The sequence below is a fragment of the Meleagris gallopavo genome, chromosome 1 (genome assembly GCF_000146605.3).
Source record: "Meleagris gallopavo isolate NT-WF06-2002-E0010 breed Aviagen turkey brand Nicholas breeding stock chromosome 1, Turkey_5.1, whole genome shotgun sequence".
Classification (NCBI taxonomy): domain Eukaryota; kingdom Metazoa; phylum Chordata; class Aves; order Galliformes; family Phasianidae; genus Meleagris; species Meleagris gallopavo.
The window spans coordinates 28,206,352-28,219,636 of NC_015011.2; the positions used below are offsets into that span (position 1 = coordinate 28,206,352).

Below are 13,285 nucleotides of genomic sequence, written 5' to 3' on the forward strand. Positions count from 1 at the left end.
TTAAAAAACTGATAGTTGTGTATCTTCCTTTCTCCTTTTTATGATCATCTGTAAAAAATACTTCCTTTGATAATCACTATGATAATTCCAAAATAATTGAATACAAAGTTGCTAAATTCACAGCAAATGACCTTAAGTAGATTTTTTGTTCTTTCGCTTGTGCATAAGCTGATTGGAAAATGGCAACAAACCATTTTTTGAAGAGTTCAAGAAAATCTTGACTATCTGTTCATGATTGAGACCTATTATTTTTGTCTTACTATCAAATCTGCTGAAACTATGGAGCAAAAGTCACACTCTTGTAAACTTCATGTCAATTAATCCATCTGGGAGCACTGTCTTTAGTAGATCTGGATTGGCCTCCAAGAAGAAAATAATTATTTTTAGCAGCAGCGCTTCAAAACCACCAAAATATCTTTTTGATTTTGTACACATATGTACATGGGAATTGTATCCTCCAGGAATATTTAGTGGCTTTTTTGTGAGTGCTGTGCAAAATTAGAAGCTGAAATACAATGGTTCTTCTTGGAAAACGGTCTCATAAAAGTAAAATGAAGCAATTTCATAGTAGGGAAGCTGCAAGAGCGACAATGGAGAAAAATTTCCATACTCACTAGCTGTTAGCTGTATGCCTCTGAGAGTGCAATGATTATGCTAATTCTTTCATTCTAGCTAAAAATGAATGTCTTCAAATTAAGAGTTCATGGAATCATGGTTATTATAATTATTGAGTAATAACCAAGTAGTGCTTATGCAAAGAAGACATCAAGACCCAATCAGAGTACAGAGCAGTTCGTAAGTGGGAAGAAGGTATACAAATTGCATCTTAATAATTATATGACTTTCCTGCACCTGGCATAGCCTGTTCTATCTTAGTACTAAAATACAGATGTTTTACATATACAAATTTCCTATCCTATCCACTGTCATTAAATCTGTGGTGGTGACTGTTCTAAAGTTTCAAAGGTTAGTCAAAGAACACTGCACAAAAAGTTTCTAGACTTAAAATATAAACTGAAAATGAAAAGCAGCCATAGTTTTTCCTTTCGTCTAGCCCTACGCTCTCCAAATACAAGGGAGTATCAAAATAGAAAAAGGTTTCTTTCTATTGTTCATCATTTTAATTTTTTTTCCTGTTTCTGTAGCAGATTGTAAAAGCCAATCTTTTACAATTAAAATAGAAATGAATAGTGTCATGTTTACAAGATGATGAAAAAGTCGGTGATGAGGGAAGTAGATGTTTGCAGGAGATTAGTCAATATGTAGAATCACAGAGTCCTTAGAGTTGAAAGGGACCTTTAAAGGTTCAATTTCTTCTTTATCAAAGAGTGATACTCCAAATTAATTGGGAGCCATTTCTGGAGGACAGAACACATTGCGCTAAGACACATGACAAAATTATATTTAACAGTAATCAGAAGTCCTTAGAATGGCTTAGTATTTCATGCATTATCTAATGTAAAGATTCAGATGGCCACTGGAAAGACTATTTTATCTTCTAGTCAGTTTGAACAGAAGAAAAACTAGTAATTCAGAAAATGGAAAAGGTGTATTTCCATAGAAGTTCACATAACTCTCCCTAAGGTTTTCTCCATGCATTTGGCAAAGTGTTACGTCACTTTCTTCCTTGATTCTTGTAGCTGTTCAGGTCTGAAAGCTGTGATTGGACTTGGAAGAGACCTATCAAGTGTCTAGTGTGTCTGTCTAACTATACATTGCAGTTATATTTGTGAATAATCACTGTTTTCTACTTAATCTTTTTTTATATGTAAATCTTTTTTTATATGTAGCTTTGTAGCTTTTCTTTATTTCTGGGTGAATGCTTTTGAACTGAAATTCCAGTTCGATATCAGAGTCATTCTTAGGAATTTAGTAGGAAGGCCATTTAAGAAAGTTAAAATAATCTAAATAATGTTTGCTTAGATGGTATCTATGATAAAATATTGCATTCAGAAACTCTGCTCTTCACTGTTAATGATGTGTTATTTACAATGCAGCAGTATTTGAAGCAAGACTCCAGTCAGTATTGTTGTAAGTTCACTGTGCTTCCTGACGTAGAGGTGTTTCTTTTTTCTTTTTAACTTAGTTATAATGACTAAAATACTGTAAAAAAATGTTTGGACTTGATAATGACAGGGTTAAAATGAGCAAATGTCATAATCCACAGACACCTGTATGCAAGATATTGTTGTATTTCTACGGCATGAAAATACTTAAAAAAACATTTTTTTTTGTAGTAAAAAGCCCACAGTTTTCTTTCCCAACCCTCTTTTATACTAGATCTGGATCCTTTTCCACCAGAGGAACACTATGAGGTTAAAGTACGAGAAGGTGTTGGAGCAGTGCTTCTTTGTGAGCCTCCTTACCACTACCCAGGTAATTGAGCCCAAAGTGCTTCATTTTCTGATGCATAACAGTAGGAGACAAAATAACATTTTTCTAAATATTTCCTTTATGTTTAATTAAACAGTAACTCTTATAGAGCTTGAGAATCTCTCTTTAGATTTGATTTTGATCTTGAATATATACTTGTGGTTGAATGTATGTAAAAGACAAGGTTGAATTTTCAGGCAGTTTTTGTTGTTACAGATAACATTACTCAAACTAATCTGGGTAATGGAAGGCGGGCCTGACTTGCCATTCAAAAGATCCGATTATGTCTCTATGTCATTGTGTCATCCCAGACTTGCTGCTGCAGCTTCATTCCACCTAATGAACTCACCACAACATACTCCAGTTAAAATATTCTAAAAGCTTTTTTCCAAATCACAAGTCTGACAAGGGCTTTCCAGCTCCACGAATGGATCAGGGCAAGACATAGCTTCACATCTCCTCTCCACCTCACTCTAGCTCCAGTGGAAAGGCTTGTTTTAAAGAGAACAAGGTGCACAGTAATCTGCACTCAGGGAAGCAGCATTCTGATGCCCAGTACCAATAGCTAACTGGCTACTGAGATGTGCATATTCTCTCTTTCATGGCTATCTATCCTGTATAAGTTACGTGTAAGCTGGAACTCAAAGTGAAGCAATTCATATGCAGTGGGTATTCCATGGTTTATGTAGCTGACACTATTATTATTGTTGTTTTTTTTTTAAATATTAACTAGAAAATATTTTCCTCCAGATGATCTCAGTTATCGCTGGCTTCTAAATGAGTTCCCGGTATTCATTGCTTTGGACAGACGACGGTTTGTGTCTCAGACGAATGGCAATCTCTACATTGCAAATGTAGAAGCATCAGATAAGGGCAATTATTCATGTTTTGTGTCCAGCCCTTCAATAACAAAGAGCGTATTCAGTAAATTTATTCCACTTATTCCACAGGCCGATCGTAAGTAGTTATTGGAAATACTTTCTGCATACTACATTCTGTTTGTATTTCAACTTCACTCATTCATAAATGTTTTTATCTCTTGTAAGAAGAATTAAATGGCAAGTCCTAATGCTTATTGCACATCTGTTCCGTAGTTTTCCACATGCAGAGAGGTCCAAATCATTGCCATCCACAATGAGAATTCAGTGAAGGAAATCTCTCTGGATTCATTCACAACATTCCTTTCATATCATTCAGAACAGAGTTTTTCTCATATCTTTTATCTGATAAGTCTCGTATTCATCTAAAAATCTTCAATGTCATCTGTGGTCTTGGCATTGGTTCAAAAGGTTGTGACTGGAAAGCAGAAATTTTATGTAGAATTTAATAGAAAGTTTCAGGATATTTGTCTTCATGAAAATAGCAATTCCTTTTACTCTGTTGAAATATCCTATCCAAGGACTCTGTGTCTCACCAGGCAATCCCCTGAGACACCTTTTTACTTTTGTTACTAGACTGTTCTCTGCCATTTCATAAATCTGCGTATTTTCTGCACGGTAATCAGATTCCTTTCTGCAACTTTAGACAGTCACCAGAGACTCATGAACTAATCATCAGGATTTCAGTGCCCCTTTTATTTGTTAGATTTCCTTTATTGCAGTGAAGAGATTGAATTTGGGTGATTACAAATCAGTGATCTTTGTCCAAATTTCCCATACTGGAAACTCATACTGTAATCTTCACCTATATATATAAGGAGTCCCACAGAGATCATACTAGGTAGATCTGATTACATTACGTACTTGTACCCTTGTTAAGCTGTAGATTTCCTGGTTGTAGCTTCTTCATACCATTAGTAAGAGACTATAGAGCTTAAATTCACAGTAATTCTAAATATTCCATTCAGTGAAAGAATCTGTAGAAAATAAAGGCTCAAGGCTTTTTCTTTCAACTCCTACACGAGGCATCATCACAATATAAATGCTAATAAATGAATTATTTTGTTGAATTATTGTATTGTAAAGAACTAATGTTAAGCATTAGTGTCCAGACATAACTGTTTGCTGAATGAAACAATTCTGCCTCAATTCTGCAAGTTCTGTGCTAAATCAGATTTCACAGATATCCAGGCTATATATACATAAAGAAGGATTTTGTCTGGATTACAATGGATTTTCTTGAAATGTGGAAGTTTTAATAGCTGTATTTTTTCCTACCACACCTCCTCTGAGAATCTGTTGTTTTCATGTTAGGTGCCAAAGTGTATCCTGCTGATATCAAGGTGAAGTTCAAGGACACGTATGCTCTCCTGGGGCAAAATGTGACACTGGAGTGTTTTGCTCTTGGAAAGTAAGTGTGTTCTAAAGATACTGTAGAGCACTGTTTGATTTCATATTTCAGGAAAATAAAATATGTTTCATCATCAAATACTTTTTTGTAGTCTGCAATTTAACAGCCACTCCTAGAACATGCTGATTTGTTCTTTACTGTACCTTTTCAAGTCCGGTTCCTGAGCTCAGATGGAGTAAATACCTTGAACCTATGCCAGCTACTGCTGAGATAAGCATGTCTGGGGCAGTTCTTAAGATCTTTAATATTCAGTATGAAGACGAAGGACTTTATGAGTGTGAAGCTGAAAACTATAAAGGAAAAGATAAACATCAAGCAAGAGTTTATGTGCAAGGTAGGTAGAAAAAATTTATTCTTCTTGACTTATGTTGCTTTTACTTACATTGGAAGTATCTGTGTTTTCAAGCTCGATGTCAGTGTGAACTCACTGCATCATCCTGGCACACTTTATTTGAGTTAATAAAACAAAATCAAAATCTCTACATTGAATATCAAGTGTAGCATTCATGAATTAAGTATTAACAACAGGTCAGTTTTCCTGGTTATGGTAGATCTATATACACTTTGATAGCATTATGTATTTGTGCATAATGGAATATGCACAATGAAAATTAAGTAAGTGATTGAGAATAATTGAAGTGAAAGAATTACCAGAAAGAAAAATAGACAATTAAATTTGTTATGCCTTCTTTTTTTCTGCATTTTGTCTTTTATGTCTGTCAATGGTTTACAGGCTGGTTCGGACCAGTTCCGTGAGTAGCAGGGCGGAGGGATTTTGCAAAATCTGCACCTCCAGAAAAGGGAAACAGGGGGCCCCAAAATAATTAAATACAGTGCTAATGATCTGAGGAGAAACAAACTAATTTACTAAATATGGTATCTGAATGCAAGATAAGACACCATAATACAATATAATTAGAATTGAAGCTAAAAAATCAAATATAATACAAGTGTCTGAAAGGTGGATAGGCCTCACCGTAACAGTGAGGTGAGGTGTGCAGTCTGGTTGAGCAGCAGGGAAAAGAACCTGACGAAGAAGAGCGCATCAGGTGACCTTGCCAGGAGTTACATCTCCTCTCTGACTGCAAAGCCCCCTGGGGGATGTAGTTCTTCTTCCCTTCCAGGCAGGTGCCCAGAACTGGAGCATTAAGACTTTAACTCCCAGTGCACTACGTGATGTTATGATGTGGAATACCAATAACCAATAACCAAAAATCATAAAACCATGACAATGTCTTAGCTCTGTCTTGTTTAGGTACAGTCATTTCTTCATTCCTCCAACCTCTGTCCCTTTCCTTCATGCATTTGAATAAAGGACAAACCAAAAAGCACTTATCTTATTGCTGTAGTGGAATAATTTCAAGTAGCCAAGCTCCTTGACTAAGACTTATGCTATAAATCTTTGGCTTGAGAACACTGTTCATAATATCTGAATTACCTTCAGAATATTTCAGTCTCATTTCACTGGCAGTAAAGAACATCTCCTGAGTTAAGATCCTTAGTTAAACTCACGAACTTTCTGGAAGAAATGAGAATTGGCATGAGAAGATTGTGCTGATTGTCATACATTAGCATAGTAAATTAATTCATTTGCTTGGCAAAGGCAAAAATACAAGGATATTTCAATATTATTAAGTATATTTTCTGAACCAAAAGAATGTTTTTCTTGGATGCCCCTTCATTACCTATCTAGATTTGCACAATTCTGTTTAACTATCATTTTTATGACACTACTGAATAATGTACTTGCTGTATTATCTGCAGGTAAGTGCTAGCATCTTACATCTTCTGGACATTTGTGAATCATTCTTACAATTTTGTATCTTTTTGTTCATAAAAAATGAGTTGCAGCTGTTTTGGGTGTATGTGGCAAAAGAAAAACAGTTCATTCTTTCCTGTGCTGGTATATTGATACAATGCTGAGTTATCGTCTATGTCTGACCGGTTAAGTATCATAGAATTATTAGATTGTAATGCTATTTAAATACACATCTGTATTTACAAGATATTGTGTTTTGTTTTGTTTTTATTTTTCAGCCTCTCCAGAGTGGGTAGAACATATCAACGACACAGAGAAGGATATAGGCAGTGATCTCTACTGGCCATGTGTAGCTACAGGCAAGCCTATTCCAACAATTAGGTGGTTGAAGAATGGAGTCTCGGTAAGTTTATTGCCATAGGTAACACAAGATTGATAGGCTAGCTGATGGAAATGATTTTTTGAAGCACGCATTATTAAAGGGCAAAAGAAATTGAATTATAAGTATACAAAGATCTGCTGATTCCCCCTGTGCTAGTGATTAAAGTCTATTTTTTCTAGTTTTATGTCAGTCTTTTCATAAGTTTTGAATTACATTTTTTCACACTATTTAGTATTCAGCTCTGAAATCTGACCTTGTCTTTTGACTACATGTCTGGGGGTGAATTTTCCCTTTTTTCTCCAGGCCATTATAAGAAACTGCTGTTTTTTTCTCCTTTCTGGATGCAAAATGCTATCAGCTTCTCTCCAAAAATAATCCTTTTTTACCACATTAAACATGACAGCATCTTTAAAAAAAAATAAAATGTAAGAAAGAATAAGAATGGAGTCAGTGCAGACGAGAAGAATCATTTAAAAATGATCAGTGGTGCTCTTATAATGTAACTTTTAGCATTTTTTTTCTGTTGCAAAGTTCCGTTCTTGCAGATGATGTGAAGTTTAAATGAGTAACTGATAATAACTGATGGATAACTGAAGTTTATTACTCTGATTTATTTTTTTTAAAGAGTAGATTTTCTGTCCAAATATTTCAGAAATGTGTTTAATATCCCTTGCTTGTACTGCGTGATGTGCTATTAAAGAACAGAGTAGAAGAGGGCACAATACAAGACTGCATTTGTGGAGATGCAGTGACACTGGTCTTGGCATGCAAACAAAAGAAGACTAAAAGGCAATTGTTTTGTCTGCATATCTTAAGAAAAATGTGGATTGGAAAGAGAACAGGAATGTCATGAGCTGCCATATGGAGATGGCTTAAATTAGAAAAAAACAACATTGTTTTCTAGCTTCTGCACTTACTGCATACAAGTAATTTTACAAGCAAATTACTTGACAGTCCCCAGTGAACTTGGTTTTCACTGACAATTTACATGCTAGATTTCTGAAAGCATGTAATTCTCCAGTAATGCACCAAGAGATTATATTGTGTGTTAATACTGTGAGATGATTTCGAAGATGAAAATAGCAAAAATGTTTAGATTGCTTTGATAATGTATCTTGATTCTAAATCAGATAACTTTTAACTATGTATTTTACTTAGCACAAAACAAATATTCCTTGTAGAAAATTGATGTTTTTAAATAAACCAGTACAAGGAATATGAGTCTATTTTTAATATAAATATTATTTTAATTTTCCACTACTTCATGCACTCCGATTGACTTATGTATATGGGAATGTAACAGATTTTTTAAAGTCTTGACAGTGCCTCAATGTTACATGAAGTAATCTCCTCTGAACAGTTACTGAAAAAATAAAATAAAATAAAATAAAAATTAAGCAATGGAGGGATGGATGGGAATTCTTCAGCATATTTAAGGAATATATTGTTTCACTGATTTTATTTTTTAGTTCCGGAAAGGTGAACTACGTATTCAAAGCCTGACCTTTGAAGATGCTGGCATGTATCAATGTATAGCAGAAAACACACATGGAATTATTTATGCAAATGCTGAACTGAAGATTGTGGGTGAGTGAGATTATCTGCTCTATATAGCAGTTTTATTTGCAGGCATTGATTGGTAACAAAGTACTGTGAGGATGAAGGAATGAACCCTCCCTGAATCTAGGTGAGATGGGGATTATTTGAGCTCTTTAGCTGGGTTTTGACAACAGCAGGAGCAACCAAGCTACTAATTTATGGAGAATGTTAACTGCACTTTTTCTGATGCTTGCCTGCTGTTATCACGCAGAAGAAATGATAATACAGAATAAGTGTTTTCTTTTTTACTCACATATTCAGCCCTGTGTTGGGTGAAATTTGCTTTTTTTTGAACCCATGTCACCAGGCACCAGGCCTTTGAAACACTTCCTCTGTACTCTTGCCTTCGGTTTTGCCTTTTGTGGCCCATTAAGACCAGTTGCAATTTTTCTGTGCAGTATAGCTGTCTTACTTGATGGTAGGATAGTTATTAATCCTCTGTATTTTCCAAAGCAGTGTTCTGTAGTAGAAAGCTAGACTTTCAGACCCAGAGTACACAGGCCTAAAATAATTTCTTACCTTCTTAGTGTTGCCCTTAGAGCAGGTGTGCTGGCTATTTGGCATGGCTTTCCTAGTAAATTTCCCTGGAGCAGTTACCTTGGGTTCTTTATGTCTCATGTTTGTATCCAGATTTTCCCAATAGCAAAACTGTTTTTGATTTCCAACACATTTCACAATACTTTGTCCTTTGCTGTTCTTCCATTGCCATGTACTCAGTACCAGACTGGATTACCCAGAAAGGAGCACTTTCTGCAAGAGCATTTTCAAACATACTGATTGATAAGATGTGGGTGTTTAAGCAGACTTTGTACTGCCCAAATTTTCCCCAGCTATGCATGGATTTGCTGATGTGGTTAACAGTGATGGTGCACTGACATACAAAGTAACTTCAAGTATTTTTCTCGTATTTCATTATAAATAAAGAGAGAATTAGTAAGCACAGTTCTGATCTAAGGTATGTTAGTGGGGTGCTTGCAATTCATTACTGTTATACATGTAAGAGCACGCCTAAGGATAGCTGGTCCAAGAGAAAGCTGCAAAGAGAAGGGAACAACCTTTAAGTTGTTAGGTAGCGGCTTAGAACCACTGAAATAAAAAACAATGTGTTATTTGAAAGTCTGATGGAGTGAGCTACTTCTTATAGAAGTGGGCCTCTAGGAATCTAAATTTTATTAGGAGTGATCAAAAGGCCTTTGAAAAGAAGTAGCTTTCTATTGATTTCAGTTGACTTTGATCTTGTTAGATTAAAGTTAGATGGAAGTTCAGAAGTGAACAAAAATAAACTTCTGCTCTAACACAGTATTAGATCTAAATGATTTTTGCTGTTTCTTTTAGATCACTGCCTGCTTCTCATCACATCTCTGTATCATTAATATTTTTCTCGCTGGTCTGAATATTGGACATTTGTATACAATTCAATATTTCTGGATACTTACCTTCATTTTACTGTTGCAAACAAATTGCGTTCCTCAGAAAAGTCGCTAACAGCAGTACTCATGTTAAATTTCGTTTTCAGCTTCACCTCCTACTTTTGAACTGAACCCTATGAAGAAGAAAATCCTAGCAGCTAAAGGGGGGCGTGTAATCATTGAATGCAAACCTAAAGCTGCTCCTAAGCCAAAATTCTCCTGGAGCAAAGGAACAGAATTGCTTGTAAATGGGAGCCGGTTAGTATTGACTGCTAGTGGACACTATGAAACTTAAAATGCTGCCTTATGTTTTTATTTATCATGCAAGCTAGTTCTTATTTTTGCAGAGATCATTGGCAGGAGAATGTATGATTTTAAGGAAGTGATATACCAGGCACTGTGGGTCCAAAGAGCTAGCAGGGCATGCATGGCATGCAGCTTTAGCCAGTGTGGTTGGTGCTGTTCATGTTTCAAAATTGAATTGTATCACAAAACTGTAAGAAAAATATTTGAATGACTACTAGTAAATGAAAGTAGAACCTCTTGCTCCAGCAATATGAGGCATCTAGTCATGCCTCAATCTATTTAGATATTTTTGGACTACGGGAGTGTTTACGTATGTAGCAGTCAGGCATGAGATTCCAAGATATTTTTCTGGTATCTTTCAGCTTAATGCAATTCCAACTGTAAGTATCTCTTTCTGGTTTAAATGCCAAATTTCTCTTGCTTTAATATTTACACTTTCAATAGCATACGTATTTGGGATGATGGGAGCCTGGAAATTATCAATGTCACAAAGCTGGATGAGGGCCGCTACACATGTTTTGCCGAAAATAACCGAGGAAAAGCTAATAGCACTGGTGTTCTGGAAATGACAGGTAAACCTCTATATTGCATACGTTTGTTCTGAGTAAATCCCCCAGTTCAAAATCACTATTTTTCACTGACAGCATTGCCGTACTTTTGCAGGCCATTTCATATATTTCCTTTCTAGATTAATGGGTCTTTAAACAATAAATTGTGGCTTTTAAAATGTACTGCTCAGTAGAAACTGGGTATATGTCCACCCGTTCAGAGATTGCACATCAGTTTTCAGAAATACTTAAATCTGATCCATTAAACTGGCATACTGTGATGAACTCATTCAAGATCGTGGTGACTTAGCTCAAAAATGGATGGAGGACCATGGCCAGAAAAGAGAAATGGGACTTTTATTGATCATCTTTCATTCTTTCTTTTTTTTTTTTTTTTTTGTCCAGTTGAGCAAGCCTGAGAGTGCATAATAAAAAATGCATAAAAAAAAAAATATAAATACAGATTAAATTTGTGAAATAGGAGCATGTAGGCATAGGGTTGCATTACTAAATTCCCTTCACTTACAGGTGTTAGTATTTACTGATTGAATATTGATACCCCTAACTAAATTTTAAATCTGATGTCAAGTATACCTATAGAAAACAAACAAAAAAGATGACATTCATGAACAGCTATGTGTACCAAGTCTCACTGACAATAGAAGAGTTGTTTATTTTCTTAATGTCTGTTCCAAAAATCATGCTACGTGTGGAATCTTAAGGCCACAATATTGATGCACTGACTTAAGAATTAGTCTGTATCTTCGGATCAAATTAAATCATTTTTTCTAGTTGATTTATTGCAACAAATGAGACGGTATTGTAAGATTTTATTTTGATTAATCAAGTATGTTTCATGTTTGCAGTTACTTTTTATCATCTTCTGTAGTTTTACATGTCTTGGTATTAGTCTCAGTCATATCTTCTAAAATCAGCATGAACATTTGCATAATAAATCTGCACAGTGGAACACTTAAACCACAGACATTCATATGGTACAAACTAGTTATAAAGAAGTTTCCAGGCTTGGAGTATTCTGCTCTGATTCATTTGAAAAGGAATTTCAAAAGGCTAAGGTGCCTCCCTTGCATCACAGCAGAAACAAGATGGTCAGATGACATATTTTAAAATTACTTTCACATTGTGGACAATGATGAGAATTGACAAAGAATGCTTTGAAAATGACATTATGAAGCACTTTGTATGACCCATAAAATTTTTTCAGACATTGCTTGTAACTACAGGAAATTAAACAGTTAAAGTGAAGCTGACAGACACTGTAAAGTTTGATGGCCTTTCCATATGCTGTTTGTTCACTGCTTTGTAACAACTTCTTAGATTAATAGTTCTTAATTTAAACATTTAGAAATTCACTGGTGGTAGAATCAAAGAATGAACAGGCATAACATCAAAAACATTGTGTATCCTAAAACAAACCCATAGTTAGGACTTATCAGATGTTAAGAAGTTGTTCCAGCGCACCATGATACTTGCTTCTGAAATACAGAGTAGTTGTGCCATCCTTTTAGTCTTAGTATTAAACATGTTTTAGATTACTAGAGTAGAATGTGGGAAGTTTCCTCCTTATCAGAATGACAAGAAATGTGTTTGTTGCGTTCATTTTATTGTTTTGTGTGTGGCGGGGTCCTTTGAAGCACACAGAAATTTGGATCTTAACTAGGGGCAATAGCTTTATCGTTGTCATCTTCCAGGTTTTGGTACACTCTATATTTGTGGGAAAGATATTACATGTCATGATATGGGGAATAGGTCATAGAATCATAAATGGCTTAGATTGGAAGTGACCTTGAAGATCATCTAGTTCCACCCCCCTGCCATGGGCAGGGTTGCCACCCACTAGATCAGGCCAACCAGGGATCTATCCAGCCAGACCTTGAATGCCTCCAGGGATGATGCTCCGTGTCTTTTTGTTTTATGACCATTTTTTAAAGAGAAAAGGAGTGTATCAGAGATCCAGTGAATCCCTTTCAGAACTGTGTTAATTTACCATATGAATTTGGCACATGTACCAAGATCTCTAGCAAGCATCGTGAACTCTCTTGCCATTTTCTGTTTCTATGATGATAAGACGTATTTCTGGGAGATGTACAGCTTACTTCCTTTCCCTTTTATTCTTCTTCTTTCCACACGTAGCTATTTCCATAGTTTGTTACACATCCCTTATATTGTTTCTCAGCAGATAAATTAAGATTTTTCTGTGATGCTATAATGGAATTCTGACTCAGCCTGACAACTGAATAGAAATTTCTGTTTGTTAAAGAGACATCTTTTAAACCTCAAGAAATTCTGTAATTAAAACAAGAAGTTCAACACCAATCGCATAAGATTTTTTACGTATCTTCTTTCTACCTGAAGTAGTCAATGTATAAAAATAGCTTTGCATAGTTAATAGTATGATTCAGAGTCTGAAACAGCCATTTTCAAAGGGCAGCTAAATACGTATGAGACATTTCAGTTGTAATTTTCCTTTGTTCTATTTAATTTGGTTCTTTCAAGCATAGTTGCATGAATAACATGTGAAATAGAGTGGAGGGAGTAGTTTTGTAGATAATCAAACAGTTATGGAGCTGAGTTTGCATTTGGATAAATATTTATTGGA

General features: G+C 35.3%; 1 protein-coding gene across 1 annotated transcript in view; it reads left to right on the plus strand.

The window, feature by feature from the left end:
- CNTN1 (contactin 1) overlaps positions 1-13,285 on the plus strand; it is a 218,902-nt gene that overhangs the window by 150,940 nt on the left and 54,677 nt on the right. Inside the window, exons 6-13 of the mRNA XM_010707006.3 lie at positions 2,281-2,376; positions 3,124-3,330; positions 4,566-4,662; positions 4,815-4,996; positions 6,700-6,824; positions 8,273-8,390; positions 9,919-10,069; positions 10,562-10,689. Of these exons, the coding sequence (XP_010705308.2) occupies positions 2,281-2,376; positions 3,124-3,330; positions 4,566-4,662; positions 4,815-4,996; positions 6,700-6,824; positions 8,273-8,390; positions 9,919-10,069; positions 10,562-10,689 (1,104 nt within the window). The remainder of the gene's footprint in view (positions 1-2,280; positions 2,377-3,123; positions 3,331-4,565; positions 4,663-4,814; positions 4,997-6,699; positions 6,825-8,272; positions 8,391-9,918; positions 10,070-10,561; positions 10,690-13,285) is intronic.